Here is a 25,453-nt window from a genome sequence, read left to right as displayed (position 1 = left end):
GGGGATGGGATGGGATGGGGGTGGGATGGGGATGGGATGGGGATGGGGATGGGGATGGGATGGGATGGGGGTGGGATGGGATGGGATGGGGATGGGATGGGGATGGGGATGGGGATGGGGATGGGGATGGGATGGGGATGGGGATGGGATGGGGATGGGGATGGGGATGGGGATGGGGATGGGGATGGGATGGGGATGGGGATGGGATGGGATGGGGATGGGGATGGGGATGGGGATGGGGATGGGGATGGGGATGGGGATGGGGATGGGGATGGGGATGGGGATGGGGATGGGGATGGGGATGGGGATGGGGTGGTGGGATGATGGTGGGTGCCCACCTGGGGCTGGTGGGCAGGGGTCGAGGTGCTGACACCAGGCTCTTGGGGCTTGGGGGATGCTGTCCCCTCCTCCCCGTTGGGAGGATGGGGGGATCAGCCCCGCAATGGGGGGACACGGCGACCCGTGGCGAGGCTTGGAGGCGTCATGGAGAGGCCGGGGGGGGGGGGACTGATGAACCTCAGCACCGAATGCGAACAGGAAACCCCCCCCCGGCCTGAAGCGGAGCAGGGAAGCTGCAGGAAGGCTGATTTACAGCACCGGGGACCTGGGAGAGGCTGGGCCCCTTAATGGCTCGGTGCTGGGTTAATCATACACCGGGGCTGGGCGCTCAGCCCCATCCCACCGTGTGGGGCTGGCCGGGGGGAACCCAGCTCCTCTGCAGGTCCCGGGCACCCCCCAAGGGCACCCCGAGCCCCCGGGGCTGGGGATAAAGGGATGGGGGGGCCGGGTGGCAGCGGCTGCCCCAGTTTCTCCCTCTGCCAAATGTGGGTCACCACCTCCAGAGCGGTGATGGGGGGGACACGGGGGGGACACGGGGGGCTCCTGCCCGGTGCTTGGTGGCAGCCCGATGTCCCAGCAAGGGGAGGAAGGGAATGGGGGAAATCAGGGGGAAAACGGGGAAAAAAGGGGGGAAAAAAGGGCAGGCTTTGTTCAGCCCCGGCCTCGAGGGACTGGGGGCTCCCGGGGGGGGGGATGCCAGCTCTTTTTCCGACTTGTTTCAGCGCGGGGAGCCCCCGCAGGTTGGGTTTTGTGCCCTTTTTATCTCACCGCTGCTGGGAGTGAGGAGCCGGTGCCAAAACTCCCGTTTTTGCGAGGAAAACCGAAGGCAAAGCAGCGGGGGGGGTGGGAGAGGGGGCGGCTGGGCACGGAGAGGGGAACAGAGCAGGGGGGGAGCCACCCGGGCGGCTCAGCCTTGCCCACGAACCGAGGCTTTTGGGGGCTTTTGGGGCTTTTTGGGGTGCGCCCCGGGGGGGTGTGGGGCATGGGGGGGGGCCGCTCTTTGTCGGGGCTGCTCCGGACCCCCCCCGGCTCTCGCTGCCGGCACCCCGCAGACAAAGGAGGGGGCGGCGAGGAGGGGGCGGCGCGGCCCCAGGTCCCGATGCCGGTTTTTCCCTGTGTCCCCCCCCCCCCCCACCCCACACACCCCCCCTACACCACCCCCTCCCCACCCCGGCCTCGCTCAACAAAAGGCAGGAGCCGGAGGTGAGCGGGGCGGGGGCGGGGCTCGAACCCGCGGCCCCGGCGGCGGCGGCGGCGGCGGGGAGGGAGGGAGGGGGCGGGGCTTAGAGCGGTGGGCGTGGCCCCGAGGGGTGGATGGGCGGGGCTATGCAAATGAGCCCGCGGAGCCCCATGGCGAGCGCCCGGGCTGCGGCGCCCACTCGGAGCCGGGCCACAGCCGCCGCCGCCGCCGCCCGCGCAGCCCCCGGCCCGCCCCGCCGCGGGTTCGAGTCCCGCCCGCGCCGCCCCGCCCCGCCGCTGCCACCGCCACCGCCGCCGCTTCTCCATGGGCCGGGGACGCGGCGGTAGTTGCGGCCGCGCCACGGCGGGGGGCCGCGGGTGCCCGGCGAGGCGCTGAGCCCCGCCGTCGCCCTCCCTCCGCCGCCCGAGGTAAGAGCGTGGAAAAAATTGGGGGGGGGGTCTCCGGTGGGGTCGGATCCCGGGGGTCCCCCCACCCCGGGAGGAAAGTTTACGCCGCCTGCAAGTCGCCCGCGACGTCCCGGGCTCGGGGAGCGGGGCTGCGCGTGTCGCCGCGGTGCCCACGCGTGTCCCTCGGCGCGGCGCCCCGCTGCCGGGGGTGTCCCGGTGCCCCCCGCCCCGCCGCGAGCATCCCCGAGACGCGAGTGGGGTCGTGGGGGTCGTATCTCTCCGTGTGTGTGTCCCCCCACCCACCCCCAATTAATCCCTGCCCGGGATTTAGGGGGGGACGCGGCGACGGCGAGGGACGCGCGGAGCCGGCGGTGGCAGCGCTCCGGGGGAGGCGGGTGGGCGGCGGGCACCCACGCGTGGAGGGGGGCGGCCACGAGTGGGGCGGCCGCGGGACCTGCACGGGGCCGGGGAGAGCAGCGAGGAACGCCCGGGGCTGGGGGCTGAGCTCCCCGGGGAGGGCCCGGCTGCTCGGAGGGCCCGCGCCGGGGTGAAAGGCGGCGCAAAGTTGTGCAAAGTTATTCCTCGGGTCTGCAGCGATTTTCCTTTCTTCCTTTTTTTTTTTTTTTCTTTTTATGCTTTTTTTTTTTTTTTTTTTCCTCCTCCTCGGCGGAGACCCGCACGGGGCTCGTTCCCCTCCGGCCCCCTTTTTTCTCCCCTTTTCCCTCCCTGCCACCCGCAAGCGGCCGAGCCCCGGGGGGCTGCGTCCCGGGCGCGCTCCCGTCCCCGCCGGGCACCGCGCCGTGCCATGGGGCGCGCAGCCCACAATGAAGCCGGGCGGTGGGGCCGGGGGGCCGCTGGCGGGCAGGAATGCGGCCCCCCCACCCCCTCCACACACCCGCTTCGGAGTTTCCAGTTTCCCCGCAGCGCAGATGACCCTGGAGGTGAAGGGTTCCCGGCCGAGGTGCGCTGGCCGGAGCCGTTTCCCTTCGCTGCCCCCTCGGGATCGGCTTCGTCTCGCCCAGCCTGGGCGCCCCCCGACCCTCCCCAGGCTCCCCCCTTCGCCGCCGTCCCCTTCCTCCCCTCCTCGCCGTGCGCTCTCTCCTCTCCCCTCCTCTCCCTCTTTTCCTTTGTTTGCCATCTCGCTCCCTGTCTCTGACGCGTACGCAGCTCCATCCAAGTGCAAGAGTGGGATTTGCCAGAATTTATTTCCGAAAAGCTGCCCGGGGAGGGGGCTGCTGGAGAGGGGGGGCTCTTGAACTGCAACCAACTGTGGGGTTAGCTGGCGGAGGAGCTTTTGGGGGGGGGGGTCCCCGCCTGCCCCGGCTGCAGGGGGCACCGCGGTGATGGCCAGGGCAGAGCCTGGGAACGGGCGGGAGGTGGGGGCCTGGCCGGGGCCCGAATGCCAGCACAATGGAGCGGAGCTGGGTGTGCGCGCGGGGAAAGACGAGCAAATCTAAATATTTACCGGCTCCAAAGGCAATAGTGAGAAAAATATGGAGCCCTGGGGAGAGGCAGCTCCTCTCCACGCAGCCTGGCCGCCCCTCGCGCATCCCCCTCCGTCCCCGGCCACCGGCACTGCGGCCGCTGCCCCCCGTGTGCGGGGCAGGAGCCTGGGGGTGCCACCGCCTCCCGTCGGGGTCTGGGGCCCCGTCCCTCTCCTGGTGTGACTCTTGCTCTGGGGTAGCCATGCTCGGGGGCCGGTGGCCACCCTCTTGCCTGTCCAGCCCTTCTGGCCCCAGGTGGGTCTGCGATGTCGCAGCCCTGCAGAGCACATCCCCTGTCCCCCCCCCCACCACCACCCAGAGACCCCCCGGGCACTCCCAAGTGGCCGAGCCCCCACCCCAGATGTGGGACTTCCCGCCAGATGCCTTCCCAAATCCTAAAGCCGGGCTCCGGAGTGCGCGGGGACGATGCTCGGGTCACCTCGGGAGGGGGACGCACGCCGGGGGGACGGTCCCCAGGCTCTGGGGACGTGGTGAGCAGCGTGCTGAGCCGGGTGCGTGTGTGGCTTGCTGGAGGCAGCTTGGCGGACTCTGCTCCGTGCCGGAGCCCCAGGGAGTCCAGCTGCCTGGCACACAGGCAGGGCTTTTTTTTTTCTTTTTTTTTTTTTTTTTCCCCTCTTTTATTTATGAAAAAAAAAAAATCCTTTTTTTTTTTTTTTTCTTTTTTGGTGTGTGTGTTCGTTCTCGGAATAATGAAGTCCAGATTTCCCTCATGTTGGAAAGATTTGAGCCCGGCTCTGCTCGCTGCGCCTTTGCTTGGGGCTGGGAGGAGATTTGGGGAGGGGGGGGGGTTAAGAGGGATGGGGATGGGGATGGGACCCCCAGGGAGAAGGGGGGGGTGGGTTTGGGGGGAGGTGAGGGGGGGGATGCTCCTCACCTGGGCGAAGCGGGAGCGTGCCGCAGTGCTCGCCGCTGCGCTCGCCTCGCCCTGCAGCTTGGCGTCGTGCCCACAGCTGGGGGTGAGCCAGCCCCCCCTAATTCTGCCCCCTCCCAGGCTGCAGAGTGGGGTTTGGCTGCCACCTGCCCCCCCCCCCCTTTACCCCCACCTCGCCCTCTGGGGCCCTTCCTGGACGGCAGAGATTTGCGGACAGGCGATGAGGGCGGCGGGGGGACGCTGGGTTTGCCTCCCCCTCCTTGGGGAGGGTGCCCCCCGCTCGCTGCCGGTGGGGTCGGGCAGGGTGGGCACCGCGGGGTCTCTCCCTTCTCCCTCCAGGCTCGTGCAGCAGCTCAGGGAGGGGACCCGTGCGAGGACGGGGACGGCAGCGTGCTGGCTTTGTCTGCCCGACACCGCTCCGTGTCCTACGGCATCCTCAACTGATGTCCCCTCTCCGGCAGGTGGTGTGCCCCCCCCACCCCCGATTCCCACGGACAGCCCCGTGCCCTGGGACCCCCCCCGGCTCGTGCACACCATGCCTGTGGTCAGCGTCCTCCTCTGGGCCACCCTACTGACTCTGGGCTGGCGGGCCGCCCACGCCAAGGACTACGTGCCTGCCACCCCCAGGGTGCAGCTCTCCTTCAAAGGTAAGAGCAGAAATTTGGGGGGGTGGGCGGGTGGGAGGTGACCCCCGCAGCCCTTTACGGGGTCACCGTTCTCCGGGCATCTCCCTGCTGGGAAATCCTACTGGGATCTGTGTCCCTATGGGGTTCCCGTGCTGTGTCCCCCCCCCCCCAGCACATGGCTTGCCGGCGGGGCCAGACAGCAGCTTGACGCCGACCCCAAGCTGGTGTTAATGCCTGGGGCTGGCAGGGAGCCTGGGGGGGGATTTGGGAGGGGGGAGAAGGGGTTAACCCTTCGGTACCAGGGCGTGTGGGTGCTTCCCGGGGGGGGCAATGGGATGGATCCGGTGTCTGCCCCCAGCCTGTGCTGGGAGAGGGGATGGACGGAGCTGCTCCCTTGCAGCCCCCCCAGCCTGCTGGGGCCGGCAGAGCCCCCTGTAGGGTTTGCAGAGCCCCCGGCGGGTCAGGGCGGGCTGCTGGAGGTGAGGGCTGGCCTCGGCACGAAAATCTGTGGTATGAAGAGGCCGGGGACAAGCCCAGGCGAGAGGCGAGGGAGCGATTCCTGCCCGGAGCGGGGCCGGCTGCTGCCTGCAAGAGTCCCCAGGAGGGGGTTCGGCTGCTGCCAGGGCACGGCTGGGGCGTTTGGAGGCCGTGCTGGTGGCTTCCACCTGCAGGGACATCCTCGTGTCCCCCAGGGGTGCCCCGGCTGGCAGAAGGGCACGGGGTGCTATGGGGCAGGGGCCTGCATCCTCGCCCCGCTCCGTGTCCCGGGGAAGCTGAGGGCCTGCTCCTGCTGCGGTGCTCTTAATGCCTGGCGCTGCTGTGCCCAATTAATCCCAAATAAGCACGGCTGGGTTGGGGATGCTGTGGGATTGTGTCCTTCATGTGCACGTTCGGCCCTGTCCAAACCTGTGGGGTCTCAGAGACGTGTCACCCGTCCCTTCCCAAGCCCAGCGGAGGAGAACGGGCCTTGGGCTGGTGCTGGGATGGGGACAGGGATGGGGACGTGCCCCCAAGGACAGCCCTGGGAAGGGGACAGGGCCGAGGCAGGCTCGGGTGCCACCGCCGCCCGCAGCATCCTTCTGGCCGGGACTGGATGTGGTCCTGCAGAGCTCTTGGGGGGGGTTGGTGGCACCCCCTGTGTGTCCCCCCCCTGCCTCAGACGCGCTGCCTGGAGCCCGGCCAGCGCCGGGAGCATCTCCGGGTTTGTTTGCCTCGCTTGTTATCGCTCGCTTGGGGAGGAAGTGGCGTTCGTTGCAGCTCCCGGGGGCCTGCGTCATCCTCGACTAAATTGCGCTCGTAGCGCTTAGGGGAAAGGGAAAATATTAAAAAAAAAAAAAAAAAATACAGAAAGGCTGCGGTGTCAAGGGGCTGCCGGCCGCGTCCCCTGCCCTGGGGTGGGACCGGTGGGGACCCCGCGGCTCCGTTCCCTGTCCTCCCTCTCAAGGCTTTCCTGTGCCGGCGTCCCCGCGGCCGCGGTGGCCGGGCAGGAAGGTGGCCAGCATGGAAAGAACAGCGCGGTCCCGTGCTTCCCTGGAAGAGGGAGAGGCCGTGGAGCGGCTCTGTTTTGCCAACAGCTCTTCCCGGCCAGAAATAGGGTGGATATTTTTAATCATCTTCTTCTTGCTAGTAAATTTCCCCCCCCCCCCTTTCTCCCGGGCGCATCCTGCTGCCCCCCTCTCTCTCTCTCTCTCTCTCTCTCCTCCGGTTTCCTCCGGGCCGGGTGGGTTCGGGCACCGGAGGACGTCAGCTCCCCGGGCAGGGCTTCCCCAGGAGGTGATGGGGAGAGGATGCGGGAGGTGGCGGTGATTCAGCGGTTGGCGGTGCGGGGAGGAAGGCTTTGGGGTCAGGGCCCCGGGCTGGGCTTCAAAAGGGAGCCGCTGTCCCCCGGCGGTCACGGCTGTCACCTCCGGGAGCCGGGCAGCGGGAAGGGCTGGGTGGGCAGCAGGGCGGTTCCGCTCCCTCCCACCTATTTCCCCCATCCGAGTGGGAAAAATAAAAAAAAAAAAAAAAAAACACCAATAAATCACTTTAAATGAGAATTATAGTAATAATAATAAAAAAAAATAACATCCTGGAGCCGGACCGCGCTCCCTGCCTCAGTTTCCCTGCCCGCGTCCTGGGACGCCGCGTACCCGCCCCGGGGGCTGCCGGTGGCAGATGGCCGGAGGGGGGCCGGGGGCCGGGGCCGCCCAGGCGCCCGCCTAAGCTGCTGCAGCTGTGGGACGCGCGTGATGCCGGCAGCTTCAAATAAACACGGCCAGATGGGGGGGACGCGGGCAGGGACAAGGACAGCCAGCTCCGGGGACGCGCCAGGCTCCCGCAGTGTCCCCTCGCCCGCTGCCTCCTCCGATATTTTTTTTTAATATTTTTTTTTTTCCCCAAAAAAAAGCACCGGCGGTGAAGGGTCCTGAATCCCATCCCGCTGGAAGGAGCCAACCAGCCTCGAAAAATGCGGCAGGATCCGCCGGCGGCCCCCTACCTGGAGCAATCTGAGCTGCTTCCTTCCCCGCCGCCTTTTTGGCGGGCAGCAAATTGCCTGGAAAAACGCGCGGCGGCTCCCCCGGGCTGGGGAAAACGCAGATTTTTCCCCCAAACCACCGAGCAGCAGCGAAGGCGGTGCGTGGCGGCGGCTCCTCTCGCCGAGTAGCTTTCCAGAGGAGGAGGCGAGGGGGGTCATTTTTCAACCAGCCTTTCCAAAACCCCGCTCCCTCTTGGCTGGGGATGAATCAGCGTTTTGGCTGACAAAAAAAAAAAAAAAAAGCTTTTTTTTTTTTAATTTTTTTTTTTTTTTTTGGACCGTGCCCAAATCGCCCTGCTCTGGAGCTTGGCCGCTTTGATGTGGGGCTTGACCGGGCGCCCCGGCACCTGTGGTGGAGGGGACGGGGACCGGGATCTGTCCCCGGGGGGCTGCAGGCGGCCCGCGGGCACAGCGAGCAGCGCTGGCAGCCGCCGTGCTCGGTGGCGCGGGAGCCGGAGCCATTTCATCTCCGAGCCCCCGTCGGGCTCCTTCGGCTCCCTACCACCTGTGAGTCGGTTAAATGGGAAAAAGAGCTTGGCTCGGGGCCACGGAAACTCTCTTATTACATGTAATTAGCTTAATTACATCATAAATAACCCATCAAGGGGTAGCGAAGTGATGCTCAAACAAATAAGCAATTCCGCTTTCATAAGGCAACCCACCCGGCTCTTTGATCAGCCCCAATGACAACAAATGGGGACAAATCCACGCTCACCCCGCTCCCTGTCCCAGCCTGGTTTGGGCCCTCCACCCTCCCCGAAAGGCAGCACCCGCAAAGCAACCTGTGAAAATTTGGGGAAATTGGGGAAAACATCCCAAAACGTGGGGAGCTGGCAGGGCAAAAGGCCCTGGGTAGGTCTGTGGGGAGCGGCCGTGACCCCAGATCCTGGTATCAGGCCCCGATCCCGGCACGGCCCCACACTGCTCCCTGCCCCTTTGGGGTCACTCTGCCTGTCCCCAGCCGTCCCCACACCCCGGGGACCGGTGCGGGCAGCCGGGCGGCTCCGTCGGCACGTGAATTAAATTCATTCCCCCAGATGAAAATAAAGAAAAGGGCTCCCAAAAGGCCCCGTCATCTCCGCTGCCAGGAGCGGGCAGAGCGGTTATTGAATATAAACACGGCGTGTAATTTACATGCTAATTATGTTGAATGCACTACAAGCCCGTAATTAGAAACTAATTAGGGTGAGATCGGGTGTAATTGGTTTCGCAGGCGCAGGGGATGGGCTGATGGAGCACCTGGGGAGGTGGCCGCCCTGTCCCTAATGGGATTAACCCTTTGCACCGCTCCCCCACCCCCGGGGTGTGCCCCCTTCTGCTTTTTAGGGACCTGCAAAACCTCACCTGGGCTTCAGGGACATGGTGTGGGGGGGGGGCGTGCCACCCCATTGCTGTCCCCTCGGAGCCGGGGACAACTCCTTCCTCCCGGCTGGGACAAGGGCACGCGTGGGTGGCAGCCGCCAGGTGCGAGGAAGGGCTGGAAGAATGGGACAAAACCCAGGGGAATTGGGCTTTATGGAGCCTGTGATGGGGCTGCACTGCTCCCAGCCCCTCCTGGCGTTTGGTGTGACCACTGGTGGGTCGGGGTCCCCAAATCTCGTGCTCCCGGCCACATAATGGTGATGGAGAGGTGACACCGAGGTGACAGCACAAGGTCTGCATGCCAGGAAGGGTTGGGGTGCCGAGCAGCCCTCCCCGCGGTGCCGCACCGGGGGCTCGGTCCCCACTGTCCCCAGGGAGGCCACCTGTGCGGGGACGGGGCAGCCGGGGCCCCGCAGGCAATTAAAAGGGGATTAAGCTCAGGGCCAGGCGGCAGCGGGGTGTGTGTGCTCATCAGGTGTGTCCGCTAACGAGCTGGCTCCTCCGGATCCCTGCGGGCTGGGGGGCCCCAGGAGCGGGAGGTCGGAGGTCAGAGGTCAGAGGGAGGGGTTGCCCCAAACAGATCAGGGGAGATTCCCCCCCCTACAGGTCCCGGAGGTGCTGGGGATGGGAGGGGACCTCTGGGACGTATCCAGCACCCCCCGGGACTCGGGAGCAGGAGGTCGGGGAGGTCTCAGGAGCTCGGCATCCTGGCCAGGAGCTGGCTGCGTGCCCGGCCGTGCCTGGAAGCCAGCTCGCTCCTTCCCGGAGCAGCCCCAGCGCTGCGTGCGTGCCTGCCCTGCGGGGAGGGGAGGCCGGGGAGGGGGGGCTGCCCCCAGCTCCCCAAATTGGGGCTGGCATCAGGTGGAGTTGGCTTCTGGGGGATGCTGGTGGCGTCCCCTTTGGGGTGGCACCTCCCCGGGGAGCAGCACCCGGCACAGGTGGTGTCCCCCCCGGGGGGGGTAGCGGCAGAGCCACCCCAGCCCCTCGTGCTCTGCGGGTTTTGGGGGATTCCTGGCACCGGGGATGGGAGCAGGGAGGTTGGAGGGGATCAGGGGGGGTGGCATTCCTCCTTCTGCCCCCCCCCCAGTCTCGCCGGTGCCCTGCCCCTGCCGCGTGGTCCTTGGCACCGTCCCACATCATCTGCAGCACTTCTGCCTTCCATCTGGCTGCCTCGCTGCACTTGTGAATATTCATGACCCTCATTATCCTCTTTCACTCGTTTCTCCCACACTCAGGCTAAAAATAACTCCCCAAGGGGGGCGCGGGGTGGGGTAGGGGGGGGGAATCTGTGTCCCGTGTCCCCCCCTACACACACCCAGGAGTTGGCTCTTTTGCCTCCCTGCTCCCCTGTCCTAGGGGTGGGGACACTCCAGGAGGGGACAATGCCAGCGCTGGAGGTGCTGGGACAACCACCCCCCATCATGCCCCATCTCGGTGGGCACCCCCATTCCGCTGCCGGGGGCTGGCTTTTGGTGCTGCCCCGTGTCCTGGCCACCCTTGTCCGTCCCAGTCGGTGTCCCCGAGGCACTGGGAGGGCGGCAGGGTGCTGACGTGCTGCCCCGCGCCCCGCAGAGCTGAAGGCCAGCGGCACCGCGCACTTCTTCAACTTCCTGCTCAACTCCAGCGACTACCGCATCCTGCTGAAGGACGAGGACCACGACCGCATGTACGTGGGCAGCAAGGACTACGTCCTCTCCCTCGACCTGCACGACATCAACCGCGAGCCCCTCATTGTAAGCTGCCGCCCCTCGGGCTGGGGACCCGCCGGGGACGTGGGGCTGGGTGTCCCGAGGGTCCCGCCTGGTGGTGCTGGGGCTGGGAGGGGACGGGGACGGGGACAGGGATGGGGCCAGCAGCCCTGTGCTCCCCATCTCCTCCCCATCTCCTGTTTCTCTGCAGATCCACTGGCCTGCCCCCCCGCAGAGGATCGAGGAGTGCATCCTGTCGGGCAAGAACAGCAATGTAAGTGCCACCAGCGCCCGCCGAGCTGCCCCTACTGCTCCAGGCCCTGCTTGGGTTAACTCTGGCTATCGAGCCCCTGTGTTGTTGGTGACTCCGGCCACCCCCGGGGCTTTCGTGTCCACCGTGAGCCCCCTTCTGGTAGCGGCAGAGGGGTTGGTTGGTGGCCACCAGGCAGAATTCGTGCCATCATGTTCTCCCTTGGAAAAGGCATCCCCGGGGTGCGCTGTGCGTGCTGGCGCTCGGAGGTGTCTCCGTGTCCTGCTGTCCCTTCTGTGCCAGCCAGGCACGTCCAGAGCCTTTGTGGGCGAGCAGGAGGCACAGCTCCCCATGTAGCTTCAGAGCCATGGCCCACACCACCCCATAACCCACACCAGCCCGTGGCCACCACCAGCCCGTGTTCTGTGCCAGCCCACGCCCAGTGCCAGCCTCCCGCCCTCCTCTCTCGGCCTCCCTTCTGCCTTCCCAGCTCTTCCCCTCTTCTTCCCAGGGGGAGTGCGGCAACTTCATCCGCCTGATCCAGCCCTGGAACCGGACCCACCTCTACGTGTGCGGCACCGGCGCCTACAACCCCATCTGCGCCTTCATCAACCGCGGGCGCAAAGCGCAGGTGAGGGGCGGGAGGGACGGGGGCTGCGGCCGGGCAGGTCCCGGGGCCAGCACCAGGGGGCTCGGGGGGGGGACAGTGACACGCCGAGCGCCGGTGGGGCGATGCTGAGCGGGGCCGAGCCACCTCTGCAGACCCAGAGGGACCTCTCCAGACTCCTCTCGGCACCCGGATGGGTTGGACCCGGCGCGGGCTCCACTCCGACGTGCCCTCCTGCCCCGCCGCGAGGGACCCCATGGCGCAGATGGAGAAGACGCCCAACTCCGTGCCAGGGCTGGCGTTTGGCGAGGAGGGAGCGTGGTGATCCGGTGGCCACGGGGGAGCAGGGACAGCGGTGGCACGCGCCGTGGGACGCTCAGCTACCAACAAGGGAGAACAACGTCGGCTGGCCCTGATGGAGTAACCCAAGGGAGTGCTGCCGGAGCCCCGCTGGGTCGGACGTGCAGTGGAAGGAGCGGTTTTGGGGTGACCGCTGTGGCACGCTGCAAGGGTGGCCGGGGGGCTCTGCTTGCCACAATCACCCCCAGCCCCCGGCCACGTCCTCGTCTTGTCCGCGTGGAGCTCTGCGAGCCGAGCCGAGGGAGGCGTGTGGTGCCAGGACTGGTGCAAGGAGAGGCTGACGTGGCTTGAACCACCCCGGACTGGGACCGTCGGTGACATCTCATGGGTGTGACAGCACTCGAGGACCACCAGGGATGCCCACGCAGTCCAGGACAGCACGATGGCCCTGGGGACGAGGCTGCTGCCGTCCCCTCTGGCAGCATGCAGAGCCACTGAAGAGCGCTGTGCCGTGGGGACAGGGGTTGCCGGAGCCATCCCGCAGCCCCCAGCCCGGGGGGACCCCCTCTATCCCCCGGCGCTAACTCTCTGCCCTGCTCCTTTTCCCCAGGGGTTTCCGCCGAGCCAGCCCGTCCCTCCGGGAGGCCGGGAAAGCAGAGCCACCGACGGCCCCCGCAGCCCAAGACCGGCAGAAAGCAAGGTGGGAACGGGTCTGGGAGCCCGCCGCAGCTGTGCCCACCTCTCCCCGGGCGCACCGGAGCCGCGGGCTCCTTCTCCTTCCCACCGGCAGCTCCCGGGGTGGGGTCTGTCACCGTGCCCCCCCCTGCTGCCTCCCCTCCTCTCTGCAAAGCGTTCTCCAGCAGCGGCCCGGCCTCTCCCCCCTCCTGCTCTCACTAACTCCCTCCTCCTCGCACGCGTCCCCGCAGGGGGCACTGTCAGGGTTGGCAGTCCTCCCCTCGCCTCCACTGCCAGCTTTTCCCATCTCCGGACCCACCGTGTCCCTTCAAATCCAAGCGGCCACCGAGGCAGGGGACTCGGGACGGCCACGTGCAGGAGGTGTTTTGGTAGGGTCTACAAAAGTGTCGCTGAGCAGCCGCCTCGCCAGCATCCCTCTGCTTTGCCTCGCTCCAGCAGAGCGGGCGGCAGGCTCGGGGAGGTGGTGGTGTCCCCGGCTTCTCCTGGGGACAGCCAGCATCCAGCCTGCCCTGACAGTGTCCCCAACCCCTTGGACTAACACGGGTCAGCGCGTGGGCGTGGGGCCCCCAGCCTGGGTCCTCCCTGTCCCTGCCCCTGCCCCATCCTGCCCACGCGTCCCTCTGCCCCGTCTCCTCCTCTCCAAGGGGAACATCGCTGCCAGCTCGGGGGGGACACCCTGATGTTCCCAGCCACCAGCATTGCAGCAGCCACGGGCACCTCCTGCCCCATGCAGGGGGCTCGATCCACGTCTCCCCCATTGCCCATGGGGTCGCAGCAGGGCTCAGCACCCACCCGCGAGGGCTCACAGCCTGCTGGTGGGGCAGGTGACATGGCACCTCCAGGGCTTGTCCCCAGAGAGGTCGTGGTGCTGGTGGTGCAGCAATGGGGCTGGAGGAAGCGGGGCCGTCCCAGCCATCCCATGCCCACCTCTGGGTGCTGGGCTGGGCGCCCTGGCTGCCCCCGGGTGCCAGGAGGAGCTGGCGAGAGGACGTCTTGCAGAGGGAGAGGATGGGAGAGGAAGAACCTCCCGTGGCTGCTGTCCCTGTGGCGAGCATCCCTGCAGCAAGTGTGCTCATGTAGAGCATCCCTATGGCTAGTGTCCTCATGGCTAGCATCCCTATGGCTATTGTCCCCATGTCTGGTGTCCCCATAGCTAGCATCCTCATGGCTAGCATCTCCCTGGCTAGCATTCCCATGGCTAATATCCCCGTGGCCAGCATCCCCGTGGCCAGCATCCCCGTGGCCAGCATCCCCATGGCCAGTATCCCCATGGCTAACGTCCCCATGGCTAGTGTCCCCGGCCTGGCCTGCCCTTCCCAGAGCCCAGGTGCTCTGCAGTGACCCTCTTGTCCCCCCAGCCCCTCTCGCCGTGCAGGGATTGTACCACCCGAGGCATGGCCGTGCCAGGGTGCCCGGTGGGTGCCGGCTTGGTGCTGCTTGACCCTGTCCCCAGGGCTGTGTTCTGGGGACACTCGGGGTGTCCTGGCCGGCAGGGCAGGAGGTTCCTCGTGCTCTGTGGGAGGCAGGCTGTGTTTCACCCTGCCACGGGGCTGTGGCAGCCTGGGGAGGGCAGCGGTGACAGCGGAGAGAGCGGCTCCCGGCGGCGCAGCGCGGGGTGGCCGGCCCCAAAGCACGTGGTGGATGCTGCTGGAAGATGGGTCCTGGCCAGGACACGGGCCGAGCTCCTTGCCAGGTCTGGCAGCTAAGCCCTACCCGCTGGTGGCTGGAGTCAGCACGATGCCGATGGCCCGAGCAGCCCCGCGGTGGCCACGTGGGCCACGAAGCGGCTCCGGGGAGCGCCCCGCGTTCATCCTGTGCACGACGAGCAGGGATCAACCCACGCAGCGGAGGGCACGGAGCAGCATCCTGCAGCACCTGAGGAGCACCTCCTGGAGACCTCGGCTTCTCGGGAGTCCTGCGGACGCCTCTGTGGTCCCGTCACATTCGTCGTCAGCTGGCAGCGTTGGTGGCCGCTCTGCTCCACTCCGAGGAGGCCTCTGCTTCGGAAGGTGCCATGGGGACAGAGGGGGAAAATGTCACAAGCGCTTTGTTCTGCTTCCTTCCCCAGGATTATATCTTCTACCTGGAGCCGGACAAGCTGGAGTCGGGCAAAGGGAAGTGTTCCTACGACCCCAAGGTGGACACCGTCTCTGCATTAATAAGTGAGTCCTGTGGCTCCCCTGGGCCCATGGATGGGCAGAGGGAGCACTCCCCGCGTGGCCCCGAGAAGCTGGGCTCTGTCTCCTGCCACCTTTGCTGCTGGTGGTGGCACTGGGCACCCGGCTGGCTCCAATCCTGCAGACTGGAGGTCCCTTGCACACCAGTCACATCCTCCAGTGCTCCCCGGCACGCATTTCTTGGTGGCCTGGTGACTCCTGGCCGGGGCTGGATGGAGCCTGGGGGCAGTGGGAGAAGGTGGGTGGACAGGGGTGGCTGGGGGCTGGCTGACTTCTGCCCCCTCCCCATCTGCAGATGAAGAGCTCTATGCCGGCGTGTACATCGACTTCATGGGCACCGACGCAGCCATCTTCCGCACCATGGGCAAGCAGACGGCCATGAGGACGGACCAGTACAATTCACGCTGGCTCAATGGTTGGTAGGGGGTGGCATCGGCCCAGGTTCCTCAGGGACCCCATGGCTCCAGCCTTAGAGAGGAGATGGAGCCTGTCACCCCGCGTCCTCCTCCCCGCGCAGAGACGGTAGCCAGTGCGGGCAGGTGCACGCCTGGTGGTGCGGGACGGGTGATGGATGCGTGGGGGATGGATGGGGAGGTGATGGGGGGGTGGGCAGCAGGTGAATGGATGGATGGATGGACGCGTGGGTGGGTGGATGGGTGGGCGGATGGATGGTGGGTGGGTGGGTGGGTGAGTGAACGGGTGGGTGGATGGATGAGTGATGGGTGGATGAGTGATGGATATAGGTGGATGGATGATGGATGGATGGATAGGTGGGTGGATGGATGGATGGATGGATGGATAGGTGGGTGGATGGATGGATGGATGGATGGATGGATAGGTGGGTGGATGGATGGATGGATGAGGGATGGATGAGTGATGGATGGATGGTTGGGTGGCTGGGGGATGGCTTGTTGGATGGATGGATGGATGGATGGATGGATAGATGGATGGATGGCTTGTTGGAAGGAAGGAAGGAAGGAAGGAAGGAAGGAAGGAAGGAAGGAAGGAAGGAAATAAATCTAGAGCATATGGATAGAGGGCTACCTGCACGGGGCATGGTGACAGACATGCCTGGGACTCTGCAGTGTGGTGGGCGCACCCAGCAGGGCTGTCTCCGTTGGAGCCTGTTGCGTGGGTTTCCGCAGGGCTGAGCGTTCAACCGTGTCGCCGGCAGTCAGTGACCCCGAGCGCTCCTCCTGCCCCCGTGGAGCACCCCCGGCCCCAGGGCAGCAGCTGAGTAAACAGAGCAGAGCAGATGGGACGGTCCTGCTGGGCCTGGGAGCTGCCGGGGCAGGGAGCGGAGAGGGGGAGCTGTCAGCACCGGCGGGGCACGGGCTGATGGATGGCAAGGGGAGGCTTCCCACCATCCAGCGTGGACCCCCCCAGCTGATGACCTGGAGCTGGAGAGACCTGGCCGGTGTCCCCACGCCACCACGCCTGTGGCTCTGCAGGATAAGGGGGAGCTGGGGGTGCCCCCAGGCTGACGGCACCACCTTGTGCCTTTGCAGACCCGGCTTTCATCCGTGCCCAGCTCATCCCCGACAGCAGCGAGAGGAACGACGACAAACTCTACTTCTTCTTCCGCGAGAAGTCGGCTGACGCCCCGCTGAGCCCGGGGGTCTACTCCCGCATCGGGCGCATCTGCCTGGTGCGTGCGGCGGGGCGAAAGGGGCACGGGCAGGGTGCCGGTGCCGAGCCGCGCCGGGCTGAGCATCGTCCCTGTGCCGCAGAACGACGATGGGGGCCACTGCTGCCTGGTGAACAAGTGGAGCACCTTCCTGAAGGCCCGTCTCGTCTGCTCGGTGCCAGGACCTGATGGGATCGAGACGCACTTCGATGAGCTCCGTGAGCACCTGGGCGCTGTGGGAAGGGGGAGTGGGACACCCTGGTGGTCCTTCGGCAGCCCTGGAGGCTATCAGGGCAGCATGGGGAGGGGACACAGTGCCCCTTCTTTTTGGGAGGTTTGGGAGTCCTGTTGCTGGCCCTGGCTGGGAGAGGAGCCAGGCACTGCTCCCACCCCATCCTCCCTCCCACCCGGCACCACGGCAAGGGGTCCCTGCCCTTCCCCCGGTGGTGACACGCTCTTCCTTCTGTCCCAAGAGGACGTCTTCATCCAGCAGACGCAGGACACCAAGAACCCCGTTATCTACGCCGTCTTCTCCGCATCGGGGTGAGCACAGCGCCCTCGTGGCGTGGCGGTCCCTGGGGCTTGGGGGCTCCTGCCGAGGTGGGCGAGGGTCCTGGGGATGCTGAGGTGGGCACGGGGTGAGGACGGGGCAGGGGGGTCACCCTGGAGGTGGCCGCAGGTCCATGAGGCCGTGGCACTCCTCCTGCCAGGTCAGTGTTCAAGGGCTCAGCCGTCTGCGTCTACTCCATGGCCGACATCCGCATGGTGTTCAACGGGCCCTTCGCCCACAAGGAGGGCCCCAACTACCAGTGGATGCCCTACACGGGCAAGATGCCCTACCCCCGGCCAGGCACTGTAAGCACCCCGGCCACACGTGGGCACGGCACCCGGTGCCACCGCTTGTCCCCGGGGCAGCCGGGAGCCCACCGCTGCGTTCCGCCTGCCCGCAGTGCCCCGGGGGGACCTTCACGCCCTCCATGAAGTCGACCAAGGACTACCCCGACGAGGTGATCAACTTCATGCGCTCGCACCCGCTGATGTACCACGCCGTGTACCCGGCCCACCGCCAGCCCCTGGTCGTGCGCACCAACGTCAACTACCGCTTCACCACCATCGCCGTCGACCAGGTGGACGCGGCAGACGGGCGCTATGAGGTGCTTTTCCTGGGCACAGGTACCCACGCCGCACACCGCAGAGAACGCAGCATGCTCCAGCGCGGCCTTGGAGGGCGTCAGGGGCCCATCCCCTGCCCTGCTGTCCGTCCTAGGACGCCACCATCCAGCCTGGTCCCTCCCCTGTCCCACTGCTCATCCTGGGGTTGCTGCAATCCAGCTTTGCCCTTCCCCTGCCCCGGTGCCCATCCCAGGACACCACCATCCAGCCTGGTTCCTCCCACCTCCCAGACCCAGCTCTCCAGCCCCATTCCCCTTGCTGGGGGCACCGTCATCCAGCTTGGTGCTTCCCCTTCCATATTGCCCATCCTAGTGCCACCGTGCTCAGTCCTGGTCCTTCCCCTGACCCAGTGCCCATCCCCAGTGGCTGTCCCTCTGCCCTGAGTGGTGGCAGCACCTTGCTGGGAACAGTGACACGAGTGGCACACTGCACCCGTAGCAGCAGAAGGAGGCAGATGAAGATGTGCTTGGGGAGGGAGGGGGTGTCCTTCCCCACATCCCTGGCCCCATCAGGGACCCCCTTCTAGGAGGGGAGGGCGCGGGTGCCCTGCCGGTGGCACTGAGCATCCAGGCACCCTGGTGTCTTGCAGATCGGGGCACAGTGCAGAAAGTCATTGTGCTGCCCCGGGACGACATGGAGACAGAGGAGCTGATGCTGGAGGAAATCGAGGTGTTCAAGGTGAGGGCTGGCTCGTCCTGCTCCTGCAGCTGCCTATCCCCAGCCCAGCCGTGCCCCAATTCCACCCCCTGCCTGCAGCTGGCACCAACTAGTCCCTTGGGCAGCTCAGGGGGGACCTGCAGCATCATCCCTCTGCCTGCTGGCCCCTTGTCCCCCCCAGATGCCCAGGGCAGGTCTGGGGTGCCCACCCTGGGCCCCTGGCATCGGGCCGGGCCCCTCCATGTCCCTCGCTCCTGCCCCCATCTAGGTGCCGGCACCCATCAAGACGATGACCATCTCCTCCAAGAGGGTGAGTGGAGCACATGGCTGGGGACCAGCACCAGCTGCAGCACTGCCTGTTGTCACCATCCCATGGCAGCGGCCTTCGGGGAGACCTGCAAGTGGCCCCAGGGCGAGCCGGCCCCGGGTGGCTCCAGGCTGAGCCCTCTCCACCGCTCCCAGCACCGGGAGGCTGCAGCTAACTGGTGCTGGTGGTCCCTCATGGCTGGAGACAAGGCCACGCGGCCAGGGAACATCTTACCCTGTCCTCTCTGTCCTCCCAACAGCAACAGCTTTACGTGTCCTCGGCCGTAGGAGTGACCCACCTGGCCCTGCACCGGTGCGACGTGTACGGAGAAGCCTGCGCTGACTGCTGCCTGGCGCGGGACCCCTACTGTGCCTGGGACGGCAAGGCCTGCAGCCGCTACTCAGCGTCCTCCAAGAGGTGGGAGCCTGGGGAGGTGGGGGGCGTGGGGGTCCCCAAGAGGGTCCCCAGGTCACCTCCTGCCTCCCTGCAGGCGGAGCAGGCGGCAGGACATCCGACACGGCAACCCCATGCGCCAGTGCCGGGGCTACAACTCCAATGGTGAGGGGGCGAGGGGCAGGCAGATGGGGGCAGCCCCTGGGAGGGCATGGGGGTAGGAGGCAGGGGGATGGGGGCAGTGGCCAGGTAGGGGGTGTCCTTGAGGGCTGATGGATGTGTTGTGGAGGGATACATTGGGAAAAGGTGAGCGTGGATGGAGGGAGAGATAGAGGGATGGAATACATTGGGGAAGAAGATGAGCACGGATGGGTGGACAGCAGGGTAGATGAATGACTAGAAGTGTTGGAGATTGAAGATGGATGGATGGATGGATGGATGGATGGATGGATGGATGGATGGATGGATGGATGGATACACTGGAGAGAAGGAAGAGCACAGAGGGATGGATGGATGGACGGATGGAGGAATACATTGGGGAAGAAAGCACAGATGGATGGACAGGAGGGTAGAGGAATGACTAGAAATGTTGGAGTTTGAAGAAAGATGGATGGATGGATGGACGGATGGATGGATGGATGGACAGACAGGTGGATACACTGGGGAGAAGCAAGAGCATAGGTGGATGGATGGACACTCCAGAGGCGGATGACCATGGGTGGGTGCACAAATGTGCTCACAGGGGCTTGGTGGGCAGGCAGCCCCCCAGCTGGTGCTGCCGAGGGCAGAGCTGTAGGTGCAGGAGGGCGGTGGGGCGTGGGGACACGTGCGAGCAGCCTGCCATGCCGTGCCCTGCCACCGCAGCCAACAAGAACGCGGTGGAGGCCGTGCAGTACGGGGTGGAGGGCAGCACCGCCTTCCTCGAGTGCCAGCCGCGCTCGCCGCAGGCCACCGTCAAGTGGCTGCTGCAGAAGGACAACAGCGACCGGCGGAAAGAGGTAGGAGGAAGGAGCCGGGGGGCCGCGGGCTGGGCCCGGCAGCACCACGGCAGGCGGCTGAGCTCCCCTCGTCCCCTTCCCCGCAGCTGCGCACCGAGGGCGGCCGGGTGCTGCGGACGGAGCAGGGCTTGCTGCTGCGCGCCCTGCAGCTCTCCGACGGCGGCCTCTACTCCTGCACCGCCACCGAGAACAACTTCAAGCACACGGTGACCAGGGTGCAGCTCCGCGTCCTGGCCGCCCGCGCCGTCCACGCCGTCCTGCTCCAAGCCGAGGTGCCCCCCGCCGGGCTGCCGGGAGCCCCCACGCCGCGCTACCAGGACCTGCTGCAGCTCCTCAGCCGCCCCGAGCTGGGACTCCTCGACCAGTACTGCCAGGGCTACTGGCGGCCCCCGGCCCCTGGCCCCCCCGAGCCGCTGGCTGCCCTCAAAGCCTCAAAGGAGCTGCAGGACCAGAAGAAGCCACGGAGCCGCCGGAATCACCCGCCAGAGACCTGCGGGCACACATGAACCCCCTCGCCAGGGACTTTGCTAGCACAGTGGTCTATTTTCCCCCCTTTTAATATTAAAAAATATCTATAAATAAAATAAATATATATATATATATCTACACACACATGCAGGCAGACACGCATGCATGCGCGCCCCCCCAGGCCCCCCACCCACAGCCGTATTTATTTGCAGGTTGTACATAGCCACTCGGTGACACGAGCATCACCTCCCGGCACCGAGGACTCTGGGGGGGGGCTGCATCCTTCATCCTCCCTCCCTGTGCCCCCCCCCCAAGCCCCTTGGGGTCCAGGATCCCGGCTTGCACCACCAAGGGCTGAGTGCCAGGGTTTGGGTTGCGAGGGGGTGATGCCCTTGGGGGTACAGCAGGGGACAAGGCAGGGGCAGAGGGGACAAGGCAGGGACAGGGGGAGAGGTGGCATTGGGCAAACAGCCCGCCCCTGGCCTCGGTGCCTCAGTTTCCCCACCCACCCTTCTTCAGTTTTTTAGGACCAGGCTGGGCGAGGTGGCTGCGGGAACGGGGACGTGGCCTCGGCCCCCTCTGGGGACAGGACCCATGCCATGGTGGGGGGGGCACATCCAGGAGGGGTGAGACAGGGCTGCAGTGGGGTGGACTCCAGCACCCATGGGTGCTGCTGGAGCACCCTGCCCACTGCTGGGCGTTGTAAATAGTTGTAGGTGAGGAGTGTGGGGACGGCCACGTGCATCGTGTCCCCCCCCTGCAGCCGGGAGCACGCCCAAATAAATGCTGGCTTTGGGATGGATGCGGGCGCCTGCGTGTGCTCTGTTGGGGACAGGGAGCAGGCAGCTGGGGGGGTCACTGAGCACTGGGGGGGGGTGAGGAGGGGGACAGGGAGGGGACCAGGGCACCGCATGGTAGGGGGTTGTGCTGGGAGCACAGGGGCGCAGTACTGGGTGGTGCTGGGGGGCACCACTGGGGGCACTTGGGGTTGGTACTGGGGGAAGGACCGGGGCTGTGGGCTCTGGTACTGGGATCCAGTACTGGGTGGCACTGGGAGCGTGGTGGTGGGTGTTAATGGGCAGTATGGACGGCTCTCTGGCTGGTGCTGGGGGCAGTGGGTGTGGTACTGGGATGGACTGGGCAGTTCTGGGCCATACTAGGGAAGCGCTGGGCTGTATGGGGCTGTACTGGACTGTGCTGGGCTGTACGGGGCTGTACGGGACCGTACTGGTCTGTACTGGTCTATACTGGGCTGTACGGGGCTGTGCTGGGTCCTTCCGCCCCCTGGCGGCCGGGATCGGCGCTGCAGGAGCCCAGGGGTCGGCGTCGGCGGGGCCGGGGGGGGCACAGCGGGGACAGCGAGGGGTGGGGGGGGACACAGGGGGGACAGGGGACACGGGTCTGGGAGGCACAGGGCACAGGGAGCTGCTGGGGACAGCAGGGAGGGGACACAGCGAGGTCCCCGAGGAGTCCCTGGGGGTACTGGGGGGCACTGGGGTTTCCCCTTAGGGTACTGGGGGATGTTACTGGGGGAAGGGGGTGGAAATGGGGTCCCTGGTGGTGCGGGAGGGGTCCTGGGGACACCAAGAGGGGTGGCACTGGGCCTGCTGGGGGCACTGGGAGTGCAAGAGGGGAACACTGGGAACACCACTGGGGAGGGGGGTGGAAAGGGACACAGGTGGGGTGCTGGGAACGTCGGGGGGGGCGCTTGGATGGCTCGCGAGGGAGCCTGGGGAGGGAGGGCAGGACCACCGTGAGCCTGGGGACAACAGGGACACCCCCACCACGGGGCCACCACATCCACGGGGCCGGCCTGGGGACAGCAAGACCCCGTCCCCACGCCCACGGCGGGGACAGCTGGGTGCCCCCCCCCTCACCCCACCGCCCTTCCCCGTGGCAGAAGCGCTGACGCTGGGAGCCAGGGGATTGCTGAGCTCAGCCCGGGGCAGATTTCGGGGGTTTTATCCGGGGCCTGGCTTAAGCCGAGCTCCTTGTCCCCGTCCTTGGCCCACTTGGGGTGGCGGTGGCGGCAGCGGCGGCGGCGGCGGCAGCAGTCGGGCGGTGGGCGAGCGCTGGAGGCGTCGGGGGGCTGGCGCACGCTGCCCGTCCTGGTGCTGACCTCCACCGAGCGGGCGAGCCGGCGGGCGGCGGAGGCGAGGATGGGCGCCGGGGCCAGCGCCGAGGAGAAGCACTCGCGCGAGCTGGAGAAGAAGCTGAAGGAGGACGCTGAGAAGGATGCCAGGACCGTCAAGCTGCTGCTGCTGGGTAGGTGGGCACGGCCTCAAGAGGGGTTGGTTGGGGGGGGGTCAGGGTTTTGGGGAGGGGGTGCCCAAACCTCCTGTGCTGCAGCCCCGCAGCCCACCCAGCAGCCCCAAGATCCCCAGCACCTCTTAAACTCACCCAGCTCATCCTACAGACCGCCCTCTATCCCCCCAAGCACCCCATACACGCTCTTGGGCATCCCTAAAACCACCCCAGCCCCCTGCTGCTCTGAGGCACCCCCAAATCCCTCCCAGCCACGGCTCCAGCTCCAGGGTCTCCCCCTGTGTCCCCCCAGCACTGCAGGTCCTTCCTGGTCCCCCCGGTGGTGCTCAGTGCTCCCATGGGTGCTGTCTCCCACCATCTCCCAGCCCAGGGTGTTCCCCCCCTGCACTGCCACACCATGTCCCCATCCCAACCCTGGTCCCCCCAGAATGTCCCCAGCTGAGCCCCCTACAGCTCCCATCGCCCCGTCCTGGGGGCTGCAGCATCAGCACAACCCCGGAGCCCTCCCAGACCCCACCATGACCCCCTCCCCGCCCGGGGGCTGCAGGTTGCTTTGCTGTGCATGCAGCCCCCCCAAAAAAAAGGCGACCACTGCTGTGACCCTGCTTTGCCTCCACAGGGGCAGGGGAGTCGGGGAAGAGCACCATCGTCAAGCAGATGAAGTAAGTGTTGGGGGAAGGCTGGTGGGGGGCAGCCCACGGGTTCCCCACACCCCTCGGTGCCCAGCTCAGCCCCGTGCCCCCCGTCCCGGCCAGGATTATCCACCAGGACGGTTACTCGCTGGAGGAATGCTTGGAGTTCATCGCCATCATCTACAGCAACACGCTGCAGTCCATGCTGGCCATAGTGCGGGCCATGAGCACCCTCAACATCCAGTACGGCGACTCGGCCCGCCAGGTGAGGGGCACTCAGCACAGGGCACGGGGACCCCCCTACCCCTAAAATGAGTCGCTGTCCCCCCCCGGCCCTGCTGAGTCCCTGTCCCGCGCAGGATGATGCCCGCAAGCTGCTGCACCTCTCGGACACCATCGAGGAGGGCACCATGCCCAAGGAGATGTCAGACATCATCGGGCGGCTCTGGAAGGACGCGGGCATCCAAGCCTGCTTCGACCGTGCCTCCGAGTACCAGCTCAACGACTCGGCTGGATAGTACGTGCTGGGGGGAGGGCAGGGGGGCACCCGTGGGTGCAGCCCCTGGTGGGAGATGTCTGATGCCCGCGGTGTGCCTGGGCAGCTACCTGTCGGACCTGGAGCGCCTGGTGACCCCCGGCTACGTCCCCACGGAGCAGGACGTGCTGCGCTCCCGTGTCAAAACCACCGGCATCATCGAGACCCAGTTTTCCTTCAAGGACCTCAACTTCAGGTAGGGGTTGAGCACCCCCCCCTGCCCCCCTTGCCCAGCGTGGGGGTGGTCAGGGGGTGGGGGGGGCGTGCTGAGCCCTCCTGGTCCTGCCCAGGATGTTCGACGTGGGCGGGCAGCGCTCGGAGCGCAAGAAGTGGATCCACTGCTTCGAGGGGGTGACCTGCATCATCTTCATCGCGGCCCTCAGCGCCTACGACATGGTCCTGGTGGAGGACGACGAAGTGGTGAGTGGCCGTGCTGGGGGTTGGGGGGGGCAGAGGGGGGCTGAAATGGGGCTAATGGGGCCGTGTCCCTCCACAGAACCGCATGCACGAGAGCCTGCACCTCTTCAACAGCATCTGCAACCACCGCTACTTCGCCACCACCTCCATCGTCCTTTTCCTGAACAAGAAGGACGTCTTCCTGGAGAAGATCAAGAAGGCCCACCTCAGCATCTGCTTCCCCGACTATGACGGTGAGGCGGCCGTGGCTCCTCCGCCGGGGGCAGGCCGCGAGGGAGGTGGTGAAGCTTCGGGTGCCAGCCCCCCTTGAGGGGCACCCACCGGGTGTCCCCAGCACCCCAGGCGAGCCGTGCCTCCCGCAGGCTGGGCCGGGGGGGTTTGGGGTAAAGGGAAGGGGTTGGGGGGGGACACACGGCCCTGCCTGCCACCAGGTCCCAACACCTACGACGACGCCGGCAACTACATCAAGCTGCAGTTCCTGGAGCTGAACATGCGGCGGGACGTGAAGGAGATCTACTCGCACATGACCTGTGCCACCGATACCGAGAACGTCAAGTTCGTCTTCGACGCCGTCACCGACATCATCATCAAGGAGAACCTCAAGGATTGCGGGCTCTTCTGAGCCCCGGCCCCCAATAACCCCCTCCCACCCCCCTCCCACACCCCGCTGGTGCCCCTAACCCCCCTCTGCCACCACCTCTGCTCGTCCCCAGATGCCGGCGATGTGACCTGCGCAGCTCCAGAGCCCCCCCGGGCATTTGGCCACAGCCCTGTTTCCTCCCCGAGGTCACCCCCCCAGGCTGCGAGCACCATGGGTGACACTGGGGGCTTGGGGGTCCTTGGGTAGCACCTCCCCAGCAAAGGGGGAGCCAGCGCTGCTGGGGGACCCCCAAAAACATGGGGACAACCTGGGGGGGGCTCCCAGTCCATAGTTCCCACCCCCAGGAGTCCCCTCCTGCATCTCCGCTCCCCCCCTTCAGCCCCCAAATCCCTCCCCAGGGAGGAGGAAAGCAGCCACATCGAGGGAGGGAGGGGGGGCGCATTCTTTTTTTTTTTTTTTTTTTTTTTTTCTTTCTACATTTTATTATTTCAAACCACGTGAACAATTCGGTAAAACATCCCGTGGGAAAAGCGGGGCCTGGCTCCTGGGGGGGGGGGGGAAAGGGGGGGGGAAAACGGGGGACAGAGCTGGGGAGGGAAATAGGGGGGGGGCTGCTCTGTACAGCAGGGTGTCCCCCGCCAGCGCAGCTAGCCCTATGCACTAGGCTCTATTAGAGAGGGCCGTGGGGGGGGGGGGGGGCGGCCGCCCTCTCCCCCTGGCCCAGCGCCGGACAAGGGGGGGTGGGAGGGGGGGGGCACGCAGCCCCCCGTGCGCCGGAGGGGCCCCCCCCACACAAGGCACACGGTTTCGGCATTACCTGCACCAAGACGACGCGACCACTTAGCACTTGACGC

The 25,453-nt window shown here is 66.5% G+C and overlaps 2 protein-coding genes across 3 annotated transcripts; both read left to right on the top strand.

Moving 5' to 3' along the window:
• The first annotated feature begins 1,731 nt into the window (after window positions 1-1,731).
• LOC311213050 (semaphorin-3F-like) lies at window positions 1,732-20,951 on the top strand. 2 transcript variants are annotated; one of them, XM_084292871.1, is made up of 19 exons: window positions 1,732-1,947; window positions 4,764-4,949; window positions 10,381-10,541; window positions 10,708-10,770; window positions 11,258-11,377; window positions 12,264-12,353; window positions 14,418-14,511; window positions 14,822-14,941; window positions 16,035-16,174; window positions 16,257-16,371; window positions 16,627-16,696; window positions 16,864-17,008; window positions 17,104-17,326; window positions 17,916-18,004; window positions 18,252-18,293; window positions 18,550-18,707; window positions 18,781-18,848; window positions 19,548-19,681; window positions 19,768-20,951. In XM_084292871.1, exons 2-19 carry the CDS (start codon window positions 4,838-4,840, stop codon window positions 20,185-20,187), a joined length of 2,364 nt encoding a protein of 787 aa, XP_084148997.1. In that variant the 5' UTR covers window positions 1,732-1,947; window positions 4,764-4,837; the 3' UTR covers window positions 20,188-20,951. The 2 variants fall into 2 exon arrangements, with proteins under 2 accessions (XP_084148997.1, XP_084148998.1); XM_084292872.1 differs by lacking the exon at window positions 12,264-12,353.
• Window positions 20,952-22,308: 1,357 nt separating this feature from the next.
• GNAT1 (G protein subunit alpha transducin 1) lies at window positions 22,309-24,620 on the top strand (the record flags this gene model as incomplete). Its single annotated transcript, XM_084292493.1, has 8 exons — window positions 22,309-22,414; window positions 23,034-23,076; window positions 23,170-23,311; window positions 23,406-23,563; window positions 23,649-23,777; window positions 23,872-24,001; window positions 24,078-24,231; window positions 24,430-24,620. The coding sequence occupies 8 exons, from the start codon at window positions 22,309-22,311 to the stop codon at window positions 24,618-24,620; spliced, it is 1,053 nt and encodes a 350-aa protein (XP_084148619.1).
• Between the last annotated feature and the right edge of the window lie 833 nt (window positions 24,621-25,453).

The sequence above is a fragment of the Netta rufina genome, assembly GCF_964035555.1.
Source record: "Netta rufina genome assembly, chromosome: 10".
Classification (NCBI taxonomy): Eukaryota; Metazoa; Chordata; class Aves; order Anseriformes; family Anatidae; genus Netta; species Netta rufina.
Note: the sequence above shows the minus strand (reverse complement) of the source record. Positions and strands in the feature narration are given on the sequence as shown.

Coding starts and splice junctions, on each gene's coding strand:
- LOC311213050 (XM_084292871.1), top strand. CDS start 4,838: ATGCCTGTGGTCAGCGTCCTCCTCTGGGCCACCCTACTGACTCTGGGC. Junction 18,005..18,251: donor AGGAAATCGAGGTGTTCAAG/GTGAGGGCTGGC, acceptor GCCCCCATCTAG/GTGCCGGCACCCATCAAGAC. Junction 18,708..18,780: donor TACTCAGCGTCCTCCAAGAG/GTGGGAGCCTGG, acceptor GCCTCCCTGCAG/GCGGAGCAGGCGGCAGGACA.